Here is a 21,049-nt window from a genome sequence, read left to right on the forward strand (position 1 = left end):
GATCACTCATACGTATCATGAGCTTGTTTTACATGTTTCTAATAAAGAAATGCATTTTCCTTAAGGGAGTTTTTAAATCAGTTAGAAGAGATTAAGAATGAAATATATTATTGTAATAGGCTTTTATTTAAAATTTTCTGTAATCTGTTCCAAAAGGTGGAACATCAGTTGGTGTTTTCTGAGTAGAAGCAGAAAGGTATAAAATTTTAAGTTTTATTTATATATAAATGAATAAATGGGATGAGAGGATTTGTCATGGTTTTTTGTTGTTTTTGTTTTTGTTTTTTTAAATTTTTTAAAAAAATTTATCTGTGGAGTCTTTGACATTCCCAGACTCAGGTGTCTGGAGAATGGGAAGTAAGTATCTGTATATGTTGCAGGATACATATTGGAGCCAACTTAAGTTTTTAGGAGTGGATGGACATTTACCCCTTAGAGATCCTTTTCAGGGGGTTATAAAAACAGGATTGTCTTCTCCCTTCTGGCACCATTTCCTTTGGCCTTCTAAGCTATGCAGGACAGATTGCTGGACATGACATTTATTCCTGTGTGAAATCCTTGAGGTTAATCAAGGTAATAAAGTGCCTGAAAATGTCTCTAGGAGTAAAAACTTGCAAGAAGAGCACTAAACTTTTTGTCTTTGTTTTCTAATCTTTTAAACTGGCCATATTTGTATTTGGTAGACGGAATAGCTTTATAAAAGAAAATGAACATTCAGAGAATGCTTTGAAAATGAAAAGTGATAAATTTTTGAGATGATAATGTGAATTAAAAACTTTATAGAAAATCAATTTATATGTAATGAATCTTATAATGTTGCCTGCCCTTGCTGTAAGCTCCCTGTGAAAATGTAGACCTTTCATCACCCTGGGTTGCTTGATTCTGTTCTTAATATCTGTTGACTTAATCCTAAAATAAATGAAAGTTCAGAAGCAGGATTCTCTGTCACACATTATATTGTTTATTGGGATGCCGAATATGAAGTTTACCTGGGCAAATAAGTATTGATACCACGTGTTTTTTAGCAAGAAACTGTGGATGATTTCCATCTTCTTGTCTTAATTGGGAATCTGTGAATAAAGCTATTTATTAACCTTTTAGAGAAAGTCTTTAAAAAAAATCCCAGCTGTTTCCTTTTTTCAGAGATCAGTAATGAAGAAAATAATATCCTTTCTTCTCAGTCTTGTTCCCATTGCTGTGCTTTGTGCAGCATCGCCACTGGAACTGGCATTTCATTTAATTTTATGTGCAGTCTTGTTAGTAATCTTAGCAGAGAGGATTAGGGTTCTGTGATCTGCAGGGACTGAATGTGCATTTGCCTAGGCCTGTGGGAAGGACTGCTGGCAGCATGGTGGGAAGAAAGCTTGTCTGGGGACCTGCAGCTGCAGGGCTGCCTTCTGTCACCTTCCACCAGTGCCCACTGGAAGAGTTTTGGGCAGGCGCATGGAGTGCGTGGTGCCATTCTCAGGGGAAAAGGGAGCATTATTGGAGAGGATGCTGCTGTGGTTGTAGATCACACTGATGTTTCTATTCTCTCTTCCCCTCCCTTATATCTCCTTTCCATCTAGTCTGTGGCAAGCGTTACAAGAACAGGCCTGGGCTGAGCTACCACTATGCTCACACCCACCTTGCCAGCGAAGAGGGTGATGAAGCCCGCGAGCAGGAGACCCGCTCTTCCCCTGTCCACCGAAATGAGAACCACAAACGTGAGTAGGATTTTCCCTTTGCCTTTGAGATCTTTTCAGGGGTGTTGCCTCCACCCTGTCTTTGCCTTGGGGAGGCTTGTGTTATTGCCTGGCTCAATTGTGAGTGATTGGGACCTGGATGCTTGGAGCTAATCAGCCACAGCTCACACGGGTGCTGGCTCAGCTAGTCAGAAATTCATTTCAAACCCAGCATTATCTCTGCAGCAAGTCACTTTTCCATTACTGCTCCTGTGGGGAGGAGGTGGCAAGGAGAGGGGGGAAAAGAAGAGATGCCCAACCTGCCCATCATCAAGCAGCCTCCCAGTGGCTCTTAGTAAGGATGTCAAAGAAATACACATCCAGTAGTTTCAGGGGGCTGCCTTTATTTTGTCTTTAAGTAAGAGATATTTATCAATGTCTCAGTTTTTCAGTATGAAAATAACAGCACCTTTCTCCCTTACACCTTCACCTGCTGCACAAACAGCTTACCCTCAACTTTGCCAAAGCTGCTTCTTAGTTACAGTTTGACAAAAGCTATGAAAACACATCAGTACTGATCTGCAAGGAGAAGAACTGGAACATGAAGGGAAAATGTGCCTCAATTTCCCACACTGGTACAGCACTGAAAGAAATCTAAGTGGTCCAAATTTTTATGTGATGAATCACATATGCTCAGTGTGAGCATAAGGTCCATCACCCTATTTGACTGTCTCTTCTATGCTCCTTAGGCACAGAACAAGAAATTAAGGAGACTTAATTGTCTAACTGAGACTTGTTCTATTACTGATTTTTGCAAGTCCCTAATCCCCTGTTTCTCAGTTTTTCCAGAGCGCAGTACTGTGTGATGGTTGCTGTGACCTTGGGATTTGTGTAGATAGCTCTGTTCAACAAGTTCTTTTGGATCAGCATGTGATATGTGTTATTTTAGCTCAAAGTAATAAAGCAATAAAATTCTTATTGGGAAAAATATGCAGAAAAACACTTTCTAATACCTTAAGAACTGCAAGAAACATGGAAGTAGGAAAATATTGTCTTTCTAAGCAGTATAATTGATAATTGTCCCCAGGGAGGTGTGGGAGGGGGTTTCCTTCCTCCCAAGCATCTGCTACTAGCCACTGTCTGAGCTTGAAGGACTGTTTAGTGTGATCCCATTTGGCAAGCTTTATGTTCCTGTCACTTTTATGCTCTACCTTTTAGTTATTCACATGTTTTGTAGATTCACAGCAAGAGTAATTTTGACTTCTCCAGCTGTTGATAAACTTGAGCTGTCAATGCACTAAGACTGACTACTTGGGCAGGCAGGGGAATGTCACTGTTCAGCCAGTAGCTTTTGTTTACTTAGCATTTTCATCAGCTTTGGGGGCATTTTGGTTGGTTGGTTGGTTTTTTTCTTGAGTCTGCAGTAGCCAGTAATAGTTGCATACCTAAGAGGAATATTGCAAATCTGTATTGAATTGATAATGGTCTTGTAATAGATGCCCAAAGAAAGAAGGGTAGTGTCCCATGCCCTGAATTCAGCTTGACATAGATTTGATATCAGAAGCGATTTCAGTCTTTGTGTCTCTGGAAATGATGGAAGTTATCAAGAAGAGCTAGAAAACCCATGGTAAGGTTAGGAGCAGCTGACTTTGGCCCATGGTAAAAAATAGTGTGTTCTACACTATGGGAAATAGTAGCATGAGAGCTGCTTGGGCTTGTTTTTCCCCAGAGCATGTGGCAAAGGGAATCTGCTGCTGTGCAGATCCACAAGCAGGCAGAAATTTAGAACCTTTGGGGTAAACTTCCCTGATGCCCAGATTCCTGAGTGGAAAGAGTAACCAGCCAGGAGCCAGTGAGGTATGGGCAACAGCCGTGCAAATGTGCAGATCAGCCTTGGGGAAAGTCCCAGATGCTGGAAGGTAACTGTCCCAAATGGTTAAGCTGTCACAGTGGCTGTTTGTTCCTTTTTTGCCTGTTTGTATGTTTACAGCCTTGAGCTCAGATCTTACATCTTTGCTCTTCTACTTGGCGATATTTAATTTATGCTGCCATTTATCTTCCATGTGAATGCTAATTGTCCACAATGCTAATGTGCAGTCATTAAATGGTCCCTTTGTACAGGGGGATGGTGAGGAGCCAGAGCATCAGATCCTTCCTCTCCCCTCAGAACTGCTAGGCATGTGTTATGAATTAGACTTGACAGGTCTGCAGCATTGTAGGTCCTGAGCTTCAAGAGTCCTCTCTGCATGGGGGGTGGGGTAGGTGGGAGGGAGGGAAGGCAGAGGCATGTTAATCCAAACAGCTAATCCACAACCCACTGAACAGGAGGACCAGAGATATGATGTGGAGTAGGATCTGGTTATTTGCTGAGCAGTATGTCAGAGATATGAGCAGCCTGATTTAGAAAAGGGAAGGCAAATCAAACCAGCCGTTTGGAATTTGTTGTGCTGTGGGAGGTGAGCACTAGGTCAGTAAAGTTCAGGCGGGCAGCTGCAGCATGAACTTCCTTCCTTTGTAGCCACATCTCTACAGCTTCCGCTCCTGGCAGAACCGGCAGCAACAGCGGCACTGGTGATGCAGGAGGGAGCAGGGCTTCTGCAGGATTCAACTATTGATGCCCTAACTGATGAAGACCTGAAAGCCTCTTGTCTTTCTGCATATTCAGTCCCCTCTATTTCATGCACATACCAATCTGAGTAGGTCAGAAAATTATCCTGAGATTGGAAAAGAGATGTAGATAGGAGGAACCTACCTAAAACAGAGAGCCATTGAGTAGGTGTGCATCGAAAACTGGGACTGGCCCAAGTCCCACATCTCACCTCCTTTGCACATCTCACTGTCCTTGACTGTGTAGAAGGTTTGTCTGTTTACATCCCTTTACATCTCTCTCTCCTTCTGTCCTTCTTTCTCACATATAGATTACCTGTTGCAACATGAAAGATAGTTCAACAGTCAACAGCCGAGCCTGTGTTCTGTTTGAGCTTTAGTGGCTTGTTTGTATGCTTTATCTAGCCCTTTGACACAAATAAATAGCCCTTGCTCAGTGTCTAGTCTTGCCTCTGCCTATACATAAATTTATTTCTCACCTCCTCTCTTTTTTTTTACCTGAGTATTGAACTGTGAAAAGGAAATTATAGAAAACCCTTTAAAAAGTCAACTTCCCCTTTCCTCAACTCCACTGAAAAAATAAATGATCTGACACCATTTTCAGACTTTTTCTCTGCTGGCTTTTCCTCTACATGTTGGCACCGAGACCGTGAGATTTGTGAGCCCAGGGTGCATCCAAGCCTGCCACAAAACACCTGCTGTTTTATTCCATCTCTCTCCATGGGTACAGGCCAGCTCTGGGGGCAGCTGGTGCTCACTAATTTTGAGACACTTCTGATATAGGAATTACATTAGACTTCTATCTATTGAAATGTTTCTGTGAATGAGTGTCCTAGTATAAAATGCTCTTTCTTAATTCCTGGAAGAATAGGATAGTGTATCTACATGGAGAAAAACTTCCTCTCCTTTAAAGGAGAAGAGTTTTCAGTGGCATTTTGCTGTGGGAAATGTTGATTGCAGGTGGCTGTGCAGAAACAGCAACTGAACAGGATCTTATGCCCACAAGCACTTTGGCCAATGACAATCCTAAATGAAGTACATTGTGCTGCAGGTTGATCTATAGTGTAGTTTAGGAGGATGCATTCCTGTGCCCTCCTGCCCCTCTCCTGGCTTATGCATCTGCCCTGCAAAACCACCTGGGTACATTATCTCATGGCATCAGCCTGTTGTGCCCCGTTCCATCTCAGATTTTATTACGTGGATAAATCTCTACTGGAGAGACCAGCCAAAGTTGTTTGTGTACTCTAAGCATAATTGGATACCCGGTCTCCAGAGATAAAAAATTAATGTGCTAACCTCAGTGTGCCTCGAAGCTGTCCTCCAGCTCCCCCACACAGTCATCTTTGAAACATTTTTATTTCCATCCAGGCAGGGGGCTGGCCATGAATAAATGACGAGAGTCAGCCCCTCAGTTGGAGATCAGCTGTTTGTTCCTCTCCACAAGCAGCATCAATTTGAAAAGCTACATCAGGCCTACTTTTTCCCTGCCTCAGTGCTGATCCTTGCTGGGACCATGGTGGGAGCTACTTCTGAATGCAAGGATGCATCAATGCCCACCTTGCAACAATATACCCTGCAGCAGGTGCTTTTCAGTGAAAATATGTACCTTACTTTGAGTTGACTTCTTAGTTGTTTAATCTGTTTGGGTTTTTTCTCTTTTCAGAGTTTGTTTTCATAAGGAAAAACACTCAAAATGCTAGCAGAAACAGTAGTGATTGGAGAGTTTGAACTGTATGAAGATTTCCCTTAAATCCTGTTTTGCAGCCGTAAATTCCTGATATTTTTGTGTGTGTATTTTGTGATGCTGAGTTAAAAAATAGATAGTTGTTTAGAGTTATGGCATAGTAGAAAATCCCAAACTCGTCTTCTGTGTAGAGGGAGAGCTAATCTGCAACTCACTTTTTTCTTTGTTTTGACTGGAGTAATGGGGTGGTTGTTTTGTTAATTTGGTGTTTCTTTTCTATACTGCCTGGACAGGGTCTAAAATGTTGCTCATGATGTGCAGCTATCATTGAAGAGAAGCACTGAGTGCTTCTCAGTATTTTATGGGAAAATATTTCCGATCTGACTAATTGGTTTTTGAAGAATGTGGTGCTTCAGTAGCACATCAACTCTTGATTTAGGATTGTTTCATTTATGTATTTACATTTTTTTTCTTTTTCTGCTATCTTCCTGCTTTTTCTGCCATTTTTTTCCCTACTCCATGTAGAATTTGAACCAAGTAAAACCCAAATGCTTTGACTGAATTTGAACTGAATAGGTGTTCTCTGCCTTCTCACACTCCTCCAGTGAATAATTTCCAGATAAAAGCCTACAAGATGTTGCAGGGACCCAATTCATGGCACTGGCCATTCTCCCCTGAATACTGAGGGATGCTGCCAGATGGGACTGTATATTGGACTCTACAATCCCTTCTTGAGGTCGAATATATTCCCTTAGGCAATGGGAATGATGTGTTTCAGTGGCCAGGTGCCAAGTCTCTAGAGAAGTACCCCTTGAAGTCAGGAATTCTTTATGTTAAGATGTCAGACTCTTTTTTCTGTCTTCCTGCTCTGTGTCTCCTACTGTTTATCACCATAAAAGCACTAGACAGTTACAATGTTTTACTCCTAGCACTGGGCTTTTCGCTGATGCTTTAGGTGTTCCTGCAGAAGAGTCTATAAGGTCAGTGCACAGAAATTCTATGAAATTCTGCCTTAAAGTGGAGGAACACTGATTCCCTAAATCTATTGAATCCAATCAGTTGATGCTGTATTTTCCTAGTTGTACCTTCCAGCTACCTAGCTCACCTTCCATCTCTTTCATTAGCTATTTAACTTAAGGGCCACACTGATTCCTGTAAAAGAGCTGATCAAATGATCTTCCTTTCCCCACATTTAGAGGCTTCCTCTGACTTTTACAGATGTACCTCCTTCTCCTAGCCCTTCTTGTAGTGCTCCTTGGCTGCACTTCTCTTTGAGCAGGGGCTGTAGGAGAGGCAAACCTTTCAGCTAAAAGCTGTGCAAAAGCAACAGCTTCTTCTATCTCCACACTACCAGCTAACTCAAAAAAGCAGATAAAATCCAGTTTCTACAGAGACCTGGCAATACTTTGGGTGGGTGGTTTGCAGCACCTCTCAGTAGCATATCCTGCTTCTCCGGCTGCCAGCAAAGGGCATGCCCATCCCGTGCGGGGGAGTGCAGCGTGGGGAGCCGGAGCTAGTGGAGGCCATGGGGCTGTGCAGGCTGATTAGCAAGACTCTGGGAACAGAACACCAGCCGTTTCCCAGCGTTACACCCAAGTTCCAAGTGTGTTTGGTAGAAAACAGCACTGCATTGACACAGATGTGTCGCCTCCAGCCCGCTGCAGGGCCCTGTATCAAGCACCCCAACACTTCCCGGTTTTGGGCCAGCCAACATGCTTATCTCTGGTGCTAACAACAGAGTAAGTGACTGGCCATTTCCTCTCATTCAGTTTGATTTACACTTCTTCCTGGAAACCTGCAATGAAAAACCCATGCATTTAATTCACAGTGAGGAGTCCCCAGAAATGGCCGTGCACATCCCCGCGCGCCTGTGTACATGTGAGTGCACTTCAGCTGTGCGCGGCCTGTTCCTCACCACACCAGCAGCTGTGTTCTTTTATTATTCCTTCCCAGGGCAGGGTCTAGCCTTGAGCACAGAAGCAGCTCCCCAGTCCATTTTCTGCCCCATCATTGTTCACTGCACCCAGCGATGACGGGGACAGAAGGGGGTGAATGCCCGGCCGGCCATCTCCCTCCTCTTCCATCAAAGAAAGCCACAGAACGGGCACTGATTTTCTTTTGCCTTCTCCTTAAAGCCACGTTTTCATTTAATCATCACAGTGTAATTTCTCTCGTGAGCCTGCCGCCCCTGCACAGAGCCATTCCCAGCAGCAAGCGGAGGGGCCGCGCTGCGATTCCTTACACTGGAGAGCCGAGGCAGGCAGGTGGCAAGGCCAGGCTGCCAGCCGGGCCCACGGTCACCATGGAGACGGGCCAGTCCTGCCAGCCAGAAGCGCTGGCAGCCAGGGGAGCCAGGACGGGCGCATGGACACATAGGCTGGGATTATCTGTCACCGAGGCCTCCAAGGGGCTTGACGACCTCAGGCACAGGCTCTTGGCTGGCGTTCTCCTGCTCAGGCAGCCAGATATTGGACTTGCCTCTTGCCAGGGAGAAAAAGGGAGGAGCTGGAAAGGAGAACTGGCCCCATCTCAGACAAAGAGTCTTGTAAATTAAACAAAAAACCCCAACAAACAAAACCCCAACAAAAAAAGCAAATCCACCCCTTTCCCTCCATCGTGAAGTGCACTGGCTTGACGCAGGCCTACATGCAGGGTCCTGCGGTCTCTACTGTGCTCAGAAGATCCTTGTTAAAAACAGAGTAAATGGCCTGATTCAAAGCCTTTTGAATTGAATTGAAAACCTCCAGTGGGCTTTATTGGTTTTGGACCAAACCCAGAAGAAACAGGTAAGAGCTGGACAAAATGTGCTAGGAAAAATCCCTTTGTGAATGCGTATATCTCTGACGGTAGCCAATTCACCGTAATCATTGAAATAAATGATGCACAGCTCCACACCCAGCAGCGAGGCATGCACTCCATGCATTCTCCATCCCCTTCCCAGTAATGTGGATATGACAAAAAACAGGGATAAAATGCTGCCAAATCTAGATGCATATCTCAAATTATGGTTCAGTAATGTGCTGTATTACCTACAGGCTGAAGAAGTATGTGTGTCATACATACTTCTTATTTCTTTTACCCTGGAACAGAAAAACAGTTTTTCTTTTAAGCACTGGTTCCACCTCCCAAGTTTTTGAAGACTGTGATCCAAATCATCAAAATAATTTCACTTAGAAATCAGAAAAATGGATAGATACAAGGTTCTATTTGTTTGGGGGTTTGTCTGTATATATTTAAGGGTCACATTTTGAAGAAAAACTATTAAAAATATCTTTTCTGTTTAAAAAACAGAGACAACGATTCCTGCTTCTGAACTTGCCTTCCATCCAAGATATTTTCTGCAGCCCTGAGAAACAGAAAACTTCTAATCTCTAAAAATTAGGGATTTTTATTGAGTCATGTGGCTCCAGGAGATGTTGTAGAAAATAAAATTCCTTATTTCTTCATGCTGTTTCATTATAAGCACCTTGCTTTTATTATTAAACTGAAACTATGCGGAAGATAACTTACAGGGTTTTTGGTTTCTTGGGAGGGATGAAGGGAAACTAGAATTCTGTTTAGTGCCTCTGCCTTCAAAATTAGGAATGTGCAGAAGTTATTTTATATATTTAACTCAGTCAACTTGCTTAGTTTTCAGATTTTGTCTACAGAACAAGGTTACTGTGTGATATACTACATAATTTATGTAATTTACTGAACTTACTTTGCCTACTGTGAATGATGATACCATATTTTAAGAAGTTCTTTATTCTGCTCAGCTTGTTATAGCTTGAAATTAACTTGATTAGGCTAAGAAGAAAAAAAAAGTTTCAGAATAAGTGCATACCAAATTTATAAAATGACTTTATTTTCACTCTGCATCCTGTCTTCATGTGAATCACCTTTCAGGTTCAGGGAAGCTATTATTTGAACTGTGCACATCTTTCCACGTCTCTCCTTAATTAATTTTTAAAGTATTTAAAAAAAAATGTATACTCAATTTTGGGGAAGATGTTGATGAATCCTGAAAACAACCCTAAGCTGAAATGGCAAGAGGCACTGATTTAAATGTACCTCCTATGAGCAAACTCTACCTCAGGCAGTACTCAAAACTCCTTAGAGCTTTTGATCTGTTGTTGCAGTTTGCAATGTAAAAGAAAATCAGGAGAGTTTTGAGTAAGACAGGACAAGGCCATGGCTGGTTTTCAAGCCTTTGTTTTAAAACAGTTTCTTATTTTGGGTGAGTTTTTTTTTGTTTTTTTTTTTACTGAATCCTTAGAGGGAGTCACCATGATCTAAATGAGTCAACTTTCTGCTAGGGTTCTTGCCAGCTGAGCTGTTTGGCTTAAACTTGCACCTTCTACTTGTGGATTACCTTATGCAAAAAGTGAATACCTAGTTAATTACTATGTCTCAGATGAAAAGCAGCAACATAACTCCCTAGGAAATTAATTGTTTTTTCTTATGAATCCATTCCCATAGTTACTTTTGTAAGTAGTTTTATTGATTTAGGTGTGAGATTAGGGTCCAGCTTTTCCTGCACGATACCCTGTTCATGAAGATTGCACGTTAAATCTTGCCATTTTTCCTTTGTTTCCTAATTTCTTCATCATTTGTTAATGACAGTAAAATAGAACTTGAAACTCTGAGGATATATGCAAAAAAAAGTTCCTTTGAAAGTAAGAACGCTGCTTACTGTCATCTGAAAATCTTTTTATTCTCAAACCTTCTGTGATTTAGCCTGTGACTTAATTCACTACATGGTTCTGATGAAGAAAATAAGCTTAATCATGTTTGGTTCTAGGTTTTGCACCTGTTAGAGCAAAAAAAAACCCAAACCAAAACATTGAAGAGAATAACATTGCCTGGCTTGTTTGCCTCTAGATACATATCCTTTAAGATATCATTGATGTAACTTCAGGAATTTCGCCTCTGTCTATGACTTTTCAGGGCTGATATCTCTATCACACTCTACTGAGCCAGGTTAGTAAGTGAGCACACAGACATTCACATTAAAAATTAAATAAACTGGAACAAGGATGAAAAGAAAGGGGGAAAATGAAAAAGAAAGGAAAGAGAAGAAAGGAGTGATCAAACCCTGTTTATTCCCCTGACAATGGTCTGGGAGAATCCCTTTATCACACTCAACAAATACCCTCCACCTCTCCCACACGCTGCAGATGAATCGATCAGTGTATGCATTTTTGAGTTCCCCTCATGCATTTCTAGTTTGACAGTCAGTAGGTCTTATGGTCATAATCCATGCTGAAAAAAATTTAAGTCAGTATATGGAGAGTGTTAAATACACCATTATGAGCACTGTGAGAAGCGGAGCTCTTTCCTAAGTCTGCTGGCTGGCACCCTGACTGCTTGTTTTTATTTGTGGCCTCACCACAGAATTTTTGTGTGTTTGAGAATAAGCCAGTTTACCACTCTGCCTCCAAGTCTTTCAGCTTTAAAATGCAATGCAACCTCACCATGAGACTTAATTAGGGTCCAGAACACTTTGGTTAGATTCAATGGCAAGAGAGGCTTTTGACCTCACTGAGGGTTAGTAATATGAACTTAATATCTGTAAGACACTTTAAGACACTTGGATAAAAGGTAAAATAATGTAATAAGGAACAACAACAAAAGAAGTCACTGAATTCTGAGTTTGCTGAGTTTGCATTGCACGTGGTCTGTCTGTAGATGCAGAATAATATAAAGAGGTAATTACTTAACTTTTTCAAAAAGGGGCTGCAGTGGGAAATATAAATTCTAGGGAGGTCTGCTTTTTATACACAAAATATGTACCAGCAGCAACTTTATGATCATTTTGTTACAGCTCTTAAAATGAGCCGGTGTGCTAGACTTCCACCTGGTTCCTGTTCTTTTTTTTGCTTATCTTGCATGAATGTATTAAATACCTTCTTAGAACAGACAAAATGCTAATTTAACACTGGGAGCTTCTCTCTTTTTTTGAGAGAGTTGGAGATCTGTCAACCAGGATCATTTCAGAGCAATGACTCCATTGTTTAGTAAATACTGTTTAGTATATACAGTCAGGATCTCCATGACCATGGAGGAAGACAGTGATGTATTTGCAGCCCTATGGGTTTTAATTTTCTTCTAAGTTTTACTTTACCTGGAATCTTTCAGTTACCAATCTCTAAAAGTTCAGCTGATCAACATCTGTAAATAAATGAATAACTAGATGCACCCAAACCAGAAAAGCAGATTGAACTTGGAGGAAATTTTAAGTGTATGTCTTGGACTGCTACCAGAAGCCCTTTAGAATGTCATTGTTCTTTGGGGGAAATTTGAATGTGGACAAAAAGACCATTAATAAAGGCTGTCGAAACATCTGTTAAAAATCTGCAAGTTACAAAATATGCATTAAAAAGATAATTAAATAGAGATGATGCAGATTAAAGTTCTTCATTTTCTCTTTTGTATAATTCTTCAGGCAGTAGGCCTAGGCCAGGTATATCTGCTGGTATATAACTGCATTTTTTTATGTTCAAAGAGAAGAAACAAAGACCAACCATTACCTCCACTCCCTTCCCAAGTTCATAATTAGAGTGTACAGGAAGATGTTTTCCCTCTCTGGAGAGCAGAGGAGGGAAATGGCAGTTGTGAGCAAGAAAAGGACATTTCTGTTCTGCTCAACTAAGAGGAATTAAGAGGACCTCTACCCTTCTCTTCTTCCAAAGGGATCTGCCTCCTCCTCTGCTTAAGATCAGTGTGTGTCTGCTCCTTTCCAAGTATTCCTAGCTGGAAAATAATAATATAATCTTGCCCATTTTTTCTTGGCTGAAAAAATTTTTAACTGCTGGTTGAGATGTCTGCCCCAGGCTCACTCTACACTTGTGCTGGGTGCTGGGGTAGTGTTGAACCCCTCCTGCCCAACCCAAGGGACATGACTGCTGCAGGGGACTTAAGTCTTGGGTGAAACATCCCCAAAAGGCTTTACCTGTGAATATTCAGGAGCTTTTGAACCAACCTTCTGACCAAGGACACCCTGCTACTTAGAGATTTTTTTCCCCTAGAAAGCTACTTGAAATAGAAACAGTAAGGGAAACCTATCCCTTACATCTTCCCACTGTTTTCTGAGTTTTGGAGACTGTCTTTTTCCCTTTATGAATTTGTATTTTATGGATTATGATGATGATTGCTGCCTGAAAAACCAAGTTTGGTTTACTGACAACATAGGTCTTATCCTGTGTTAGGGATTGCCTCCTATACCTGTATGTGTTACAAGTCCCTGAACTGCAGAGGCATATCTGGAAACATGTCCTTGAGAAGGAGCAGCCTGGCTGGGATTAGAAAGGAAATAGTGAAGGCCAGTTCAGGCAAACCCTGGGTATACTTAAAATGGAGGTGGCTTATGCAGTTTACTTTTTGTTCTGATTGACAATGTTTTGGGAAGACTGTGGCCTGCGAACTCACTGAGCTAAGTGAAGCAAGAAAAGGACATATCAAGGATAAGGGGAAAATGTGCAAGTGAATGCTCTTTTAGTAAATCTGATTTCTAACCCAACTGCAGCCCAGAAAGGACCAGATGGGGTCATCATTCCCAATAACTACTGTGACTTCTGCCTCGGAGGCTCCAATATGAACAAAAAAAGTGGCCGGCCTGAGGAACTTGTATCATGCTCAGACTGTGGGCGCTCTGGTAGGTGACTCCTTCTTGCATCTTTCTTGTACAAAGGCATTTGTGTGATTTGGTTTTTGCACCTTCTGAAGATTCTGAGGAAAGGCAGCATATTTGGAAAGGGATAGAGGATGGAATCTTACCTCTGCTCTGTGTTTGTGGGAAAGGATGACTGAAAAATTTTATTTTATAAACCCCATTGTTGGATTCACATATTTAAGCTAATGGGGTCTTATGAAATAATGAGGTTTTAATGTATTTATTGGCTTTTGGGAACATTGGTACATGTACTAGTTGCTCTTCACATGGAAGGAGAAAATCTTATGACAATTCTACAGAATGGTCTCTGTCTTCAAATGCTGCAATTACAACTATAAATTACTTACAAGATTTATGAAAGTTGCATGACAAGCATTCCCATTGATTACACATTTCATGCATTTCTTCATCCAAAAAAGAAAGAGGGAGAAAATTACAGGGTAGGTATGGGGCTAGCTGTCAAGAATTATCCTCTTACAAGATGACTATCATTAGTTTTGTTTAAAGAGGTTTTTATTTCTCCCTTTTCTTCCCTTCTCTCTTTTTAAATGTAGGCAATTGTGTCTTTCCCATTCTGAGTTGTCTTTATTTCTGGGCTGTTGTTTTCTTCCTTCCTTTTTTTTTTTTTTTTTTCCCTTCCTTTCTCTTTTTTTTTTTTTAAATTTTATACCAGCTGAACAGTTATTTATAGCTCACGTAGGAGGTAGTGGTGGTGGTAGAGGGAATTGGGAGACCTTTAACAACTACATATTCCAGCATTGGTCCAAGTTTCCACTTGTGATATTTTTGTATAGTGGTGATACTAGTGGTAATAAGATGGTCATATAGAAATCTGAAAACCAAAGAGGCCTTGAAATTCAGTATGAATGCTGCTCCTTCTGTACTGTAGTCACTGAAAGATGTCTGTTGCTTCATGGCTGAAATGTGATGTGGAATGTTCTCATACCAAGGAAATGGCCTTTTTATGCTTCTGCTGAAATTCATAGTAAGCCTATTACCACCTTCAATGGGAGAACAATTAGATTCTCACTGAAATTGCCTTCTGCAGTTGTTGTGACCTCTGAAGATATTCTGAAATTCTACTGGTCACCAGAGGATCAATGGCAACTCTTCTGGTTTTCTCCAGGGGCATCCTTATGAATGTTGTGCAGTCAGAGACATGGACCTTTTAGTGTACACGTGATTGCTTCTAATAACTGAAGGGGGAAGTCCTTGGGGTCTGTGGTGCCATCTTGGAAGATCATTTCCCTTCGCCTTGGTTGTTATATTTCCATATAACTAATTTCAGCATTTTCCTGATATGGCACAGTGAGATGGATCCATATTTTATTGCTACTTAAAACATTGCTATGGTGATTGTATCAGAATGCAACACAAATACGTTAATTCCCTTGATTCCTTAGTGTGATAGAACAAGTAGATCAGCCTGTAGCCTAAATTGTGCAAAATCAGTTCCATTAAATGCTATCCTTCTACAAATTCTGACCCGCTTGGGTCATTCATAGGATCTGCAAGGCTGTGACTGATGTGTGATGAAAGTGATTAAGGTATAACCACACATTAATCTCTAAACTAAAACAATGAAACCTCTTTGGTGTCTGCCATCTTTCTCTTTTATAAAAATGGAGAACTTTTTCATTACACTGAAAGAGAGGTCATGGAAATTATATTGCTTCTTCTGTTCACAAAGTCAGTAAAATCACATTTCTACAATATGGTTTATCTGCCAATTATTTTGTTATATTCATTTTCTTTTTTGTGAACAGGATTTACTTCTTTCTGTCTCAAGCAATGCAGTGTACTTGTTATATGGCTGATTCCTGTAGCTGCAGCAGGGACCCCACAGTTGGTTGGTTAATGCCATGCTACTGGTTGTGAATGAAAAAACAGCTGTTCCCTAAAATCTCACGCTTCAATTTTGCTGGGGCACAAGAGATATCTTTTTCTCTACCTTCCCTAAAGAGGGAATTTGAAGGTTGTACTATTAATCACATAAAAAGTTTGACTGAGAGAGAAAACAAACCTGAATTTCACAGATTTCAGTATCTGACTTCTCTTTTTAGGAGTCTTCTTATGGTTGTTGCCGTTATTGATACTCTGTGTGGAGAATTTCCTGTTCTATCTTGAGAGTTGGATTAACTCACACAAATTTGAACTTTTCAGTGTTTCCCAAGATGGGTTACTCCTCATCTCAGTTGTTTTAGTTGTTGAACTGTATATATTAGTTTTGGGACTTTTTTTTTATTTTTGAAGGACATGACATGAAATTTGTATTGAAGTATTGGTTAGGTTACTTTCATTTAGTCTTCAAAATGTATTTCATTTTGTCTACAGAGGAGGTTCTTTAGGATCAGGTGAAGAATGGGGAAAAAAAGTAGTCCTGAGCTGGATGAGGTATCTAGTGGCTTACATTTCTATAGCAGAAAATTTGTGACTGTTGATGCCGTTGTGCTTAGCCTAACAGTGTATCATTACTTACATGGTCTAAAAATATATAAAAATTGATCTAAGTAATCACGAGGAAATATTTTACTGTCTTTTGAAGAGAGGAAAACATGATTAACCCTTTCGCTGCTGTAGCTATGGGCACCTGTGGTGTTTGTAGATTTTTTTTTCTTGGAAAGAGAAACTGATCCTTTATTATTTTTCTTACTGCAGTTCTACCTATGCTGTGTTGTTGGGGTGCGCGGGCACATACAAGCAGACATCTATGAGCTTGATAGTCTGACTTGTTTAATGATAATGAAAATGATGAAAAAAATGATGATGATGATGATGCCTGTTGCTTAACCCATGTGCTGATATATTCATCATACATGTCAGCTCATTTGGGAAGAGAAGGCAGGAGGGACGAAGCAGCGCCAGCACGCACTACGGAGGACTTGTTCGGTTCCACGTCAGAAAGCGACACCTCGACCTTTCATGGCTTTGACGAGGATGATGCAGAAGAGCCTCTCTTGAGCCGAGGAGGTGGCTGTGGTGGCAGGTCTCCCTCTGCAGACAAAAAGGGCGGCTGCTAAAATAACTAAAAAGACACAGAAACTCTGAGCTGTCCTTTTCACTACTAAGACTATTATTACCTTTTTATTTTTTTTTTAATTTTAGGTCCTCTTGGGTTTTTGGTTGGTTGTTGGTTTTTTTTTTCTCCTCCCCCCCCCCTTTTTTTTTTGTTATTTTTGTTATGTTTTCCCTGTGGGGTGTACACTGAAAGCACAAACATTTAAAGCTCTTGACAACTACTTTGAAGAGACAGAAGGTTTTTGATTTTCCGGGGTTTTTTTATTTTTTTTTTTAAATTTTAATTTGGTTTTATCCCACCTCCCCTCCTCTTCTTTCTCTTTGGAAACATAAAAAGTGGATTTAATATTTTTTTTAATAGTGAGCAGAGTTGATTTTCTTGTCTTTTAATATATATATCAGCAAACCACAAAAATACAGATGGGTTGGAGAACAGACCGCAAACCCAAATAGTTTTTTTTAATTATTATTATTATTTATATATTCTATGTATTATTAGAAAAACTACTTTTTAAATAAAAAAATAGAAAAAAAAACAACAAAAAAGCAATGGATGTCTACTTGATAATAGAACTGTTTCTAGAGAACCACTGTGGGCGGACTATATCAAGGGACAAGGAAACCCTTGATGTGATGGCTTCTGCATTTTGAGATTTTGCACTTACTGTAGCATGTGAAGTCTGGCTCTTCTCATACATCTGCTATGCTACAGCCTGAAAATACAAGCAGCACCATTGAAGACCATGGCCTTGGGGAACACATTTCCATCTCCTTTGGACACCTTTACACTCAATAGATCTCCTCCTCCCTGCTGCACTCTTTCATGTCTTCCCCACGTGTTCTACTTTTTTTTTTCTTTTCCTTCACCTTTCACTTGATGGAGAGCAATTTCCAAGCATAGGGATGGAATATGAATGGCAAGTCATAGACATCACAGACGAAACAAAAGGAGGAGCATAATCCTGGAAGAAATTACATGGAAAAATACCTCACCTATACTTTTCTTTCCATTTTTAAATTTCAATTCACAGCATTTTTTCCTGTGTTACCCTGTTTTTTCTCTCTGTAGTGTCTCACAAGACACTTTATTTGCTTTTTAATAGCTTCTTTTGAAATAAACCAAAGCAATACTAATTAAAGTTCCAAGGGCAATGGAGAAGAGAGTGACTCCCTTCCCAGCGACTCTCCCAGAAAGAAGGAAACATACAGCAGGATTTGAAAGGTATGTCCGAGCTGAAATGTCTTTCACTCAATTGTGAAATTTCTTGCTCTGGCTTTTCAGCAGACCTCTGACTGAGCTTTGTTGTAGCAGCAAGTCCCATGGATTATACTGTATTTTAAGTATGTGCCACATTCATGCCCCTGGTGAAGCTAATGGAAGTTTTCTGAGAGCAGGATCCAGACTTGTGTACATTCAGAAGTGATGCAAAAGGAGTCAGTGTGTAGCTATGTTCTGCTGTCCTAGGGCAGGCAAAAATCTCCCAGGGGCAGGGGCAAGGTTAAGTTCTAAAGATCTCTTTTTACTGATGTAAATAATGCAAACAGGGTGAGATCATGACCTGATTTAGAGCAAAGGCAAAAGAGACATTGCTCTGGACAGTGCCTAATCCTTAAACTGGGTGTGTGTTATTGATACCAGAGCTTAATCTTGCACTAAAGAATTTGGATATGTACAATGAAAGAAGCCAGGCCAAAAGGACTCCATTTTTCCTGCTTCTTTGCTAGGGTAGCCTGTCTGTGAGAGCAATTTCAATTCCCTCCCCTACCTTCCAGCCTTGTAGAAAAAAGAGAAATAATTCAGCCTCTTGATTTTTTTATTGTTCTCTTTAGACATGGAATGAGCAGTGACCAAATTCTGCTTCTAAGTATACAGGCATAGATCCAGAATATAAGCTAACTGATGTCTAGCTTACATTAATAATCTGCCTTCAGGATGCTGTTAGAAAGCATTACAAATACCTCTGAATGTGTATACCAAAGAACAATGCATGCCAGAGCCATGCACACTTGCCAGGAGAAAGCTTTCTTTAAGCTTTCCCCATTTTGATAATTCTTTTCTGTTGCTATTGTGTTTCTCCTGATTTATTATAATCAATCAAGTGTCAAATCAATTATATTTTGACATAATGCTGTCAATGAGAAGTGTACTTTAACTGATAAAAACATTAATTTCTTCCACAACCAATCCTTTCTTTCCTCTGACATAGTGCAAGATAGATAATGTTTTACTACTCTATCTAGTAAAGCTCATTCCTTGCAGCACCTGAATTAGGTAGCTGAAACCTACCCAAGTACATCTTTCTGAAGAATTTCCATCACTGTATAAACTGCAGAACAGGCATACTGTAAATGGAGTTTTTTCAAAGTGGAGTCCTTAACATTGTCTTTTGTGAACCATGCCTAACGCATTCTGGGCTCTTCTGGAACACAAACAATAATCAGATGCCCATAATTCATTAAGTCTTGACTCAGTTTCACAAATGCAGTTACTATAACAATGCATACAGTCTTAATCCTTTTGCAACCAAACCACCCATCTCTGTGACAACTGGGTAGCACAGTACCCTCAGAAAGAAGCCACAGCAGCTCACAAAGTGCATAAAAATTGCCAGCTGGCATTTATTGCAGATAGCCTAGAAAATACGCTCACAGTTATTTATGTCATTAATGTGTGTATGGATGCTCACCTGTTCAATGTAGTCCTGAGAGATCAAGTAAGGTAACATTAATTCACTTTTATGGACTGAGAGTAGTTTTTGGATTCCTCAAGATGCTTAATGAGATTGAGATAAGCAACATGAGTTTAGTCCAGCAGGCTGAGAAGTGTGGTACTGACCATAGGAAGGCATTGATCACAGCAAGGAAATTAGGATGTAGAGCTGGAAGCTAAAAGAATACTTGTTTAAGCTAGGTTGTAAAGCAATGGTAATGGTGAATATTGCATGGAATGATGATATGGAAATGAAATATTCGCAGGATATGTAGTGCTGGAGTGAAGGCTGGGAACAGGGAAAGAAGGTTGGTAGCTCCTAAGTTGAAGGAAGATGAAAGCAAAGGGGTTGCTCCACAGGACCCTCTCATGAGGGGAAGATGACAATGTTAACGAGGCAGAAAATATAGAAGAGAAGGTTGCATACGTGCAGTTAAGAAAGCAAAAGGAAAAAAAAAAAAAAAAGGATTCTGACACTAGCATAACCAGTTCAGAAATGAGAGAACTGCACAATATCAATTGTATCTTAAAGAGCATGTAGGTCCCAAACCAAACTAGGGAGGCATAAAAGAAGTTTACAATGTGTACTCTGTATTGTAATTAAAAATTTATCTTTGAAATCAGAAAGAATTGTGATGCTCTTTAATCCCCAGTGATTTCAGCAGTTCAATGAAACTTTCTCTTCTTCATAAATTCTTCAAAGGTGTAGCCCTTCACCTAATCACAAACCTGGCTATTGCAGTTGTCCTCCAAAGATGTCCTTATTACAGAAAGGTTGGCACAAGGCTGTCCAAAGATTCTCCTGAAACACATGCTCCCAACAGACCACATACCAAAATAAGACAACCCCAATGTGAAACGTGAATAAAGGAATGTTTCATTTCAAGCCCTTAATGCAGACTTTTCTGTGTTTAATCATATAAGCTATCTCCTCAGGCACCTTTCCACTGCTCCATATTAAAGGATCATAGAAAACACATAGTTTCCAGAATCTTCCTCTGCTAACTCTGATTCATAGATGGGAGCAGGAGAATAAAGGAAGTGGCATGCTGCTTAAGCAGCTGATAAGGGAGAAGAAAGGCTACATGGAGTGGGCACTGAGCCTATTCCCTTTTGAGACATCTAATTAGTTGAAATTTCAGTAGGGACAGACCTCAGCTCTGTCATGAAAACAATATAAATTTCAAGCATGATAATATACATTGAGAAAATTTTAAGCAAATACAGGGTTCTGGCATAAAAGCTAAAAAGTAGAAGGAGAACCAGGCACATGATGGAAGTGGAATGGAACTGAAATCCAACTTGCTTCACTTTGCATCTCTTCCCTTCACCTAGACACTCCCCAGTTTTGTGGGCTGGATATTTTTTTCTTGGATATGTAATGGGGCCTGGAATAACACTGTATGTATGTGGTAAGGTCATAAATGATGAGCCTAGGCTGCTGAAACAAGGGCTAGAGAGAACTTTACCACTGACTTCAGAAGGATTACCACTGGGCTTTCTTAGCTATTGCTTTTATTGAATGAAACCTCCCTGTTAATATGCTTGCTGGTATGGTGTAGACAAGCTCTGAGATGGCCATTTGTTTCAGCAGAATGTGTTATTAGAGTCCCCTCCCCGCATTGTTTTGCCTTTGAGCTTTTACATTAGTTATTCATTTTGAGTTCCAGTTTGCCATTTTACAGACCTCAGCTTAGGCTCTTGATTGAAGA

At 40.4% G+C, this 21,049-nt stretch overlaps 1 protein-coding gene and 2 long non-coding RNA genes across 12 annotated transcripts in view; 2 read left to right on the forward strand and 1 right to left on the reverse strand.

The window, feature by feature from the left end:
- DPF3 (double PHD fingers 3) overlaps window positions 1–21,049 on the forward strand; it is a 161,732-nt gene that overhangs the window by 112,447 nt on the left and 28,236 nt on the right. For 6 of the 10 annotated variants that reach the window (XM_086891935.1, XM_086891932.1, XM_086891933.1 and 3 more), the window contains 2 exons: window positions 1,569–1,706; window positions 13,463–13,591. In XM_086891935.1, coding sequence (XP_086748061.1) covers window positions 1,569–1,706; window positions 13,463–13,591 — 267 coding nt within the window. Of the gene's footprint in view, window positions 1–1,568; window positions 1,707–13,462; window positions 13,592–16,432; window positions 17,850–21,049 lie in introns of all 10 variants that reach the window. The other 4 variants (XR_015287671.1, XR_015287669.1, XR_015287670.1 and 1 more) reach the window with 2 other exon arrangements.
- On the reverse strand, window positions 939–8,410 carry LOC147652582 (uncharacterized). The gene is made up of 2 exons (XR_015287678.1): window positions 7,351–8,410; window positions 939–4,587 (listed from the first exon to the last, which is right to left on the reverse strand). It is a non-coding gene; the product is annotated as an uncharacterized LOC147652582 (long non-coding RNA).
- LOC111930264 (uncharacterized) lies at window positions 8,649–9,401 on the forward strand. The gene is made up of 2 exons (XR_002865083.2): window positions 8,649–8,741; window positions 9,247–9,401. It is a non-coding gene; the product is annotated as an uncharacterized LOC111930264 (long non-coding RNA).

This window comes from Cyanistes caeruleus, chromosome 6 (genome assembly GCF_971803275.1).
Source record: "Cyanistes caeruleus chromosome 6, bCyaCae1.hap1.1, whole genome shotgun sequence".
Taxonomy (NCBI): domain Eukaryota; kingdom Metazoa; phylum Chordata; class Aves; order Passeriformes; family Paridae; genus Cyanistes; species Cyanistes caeruleus.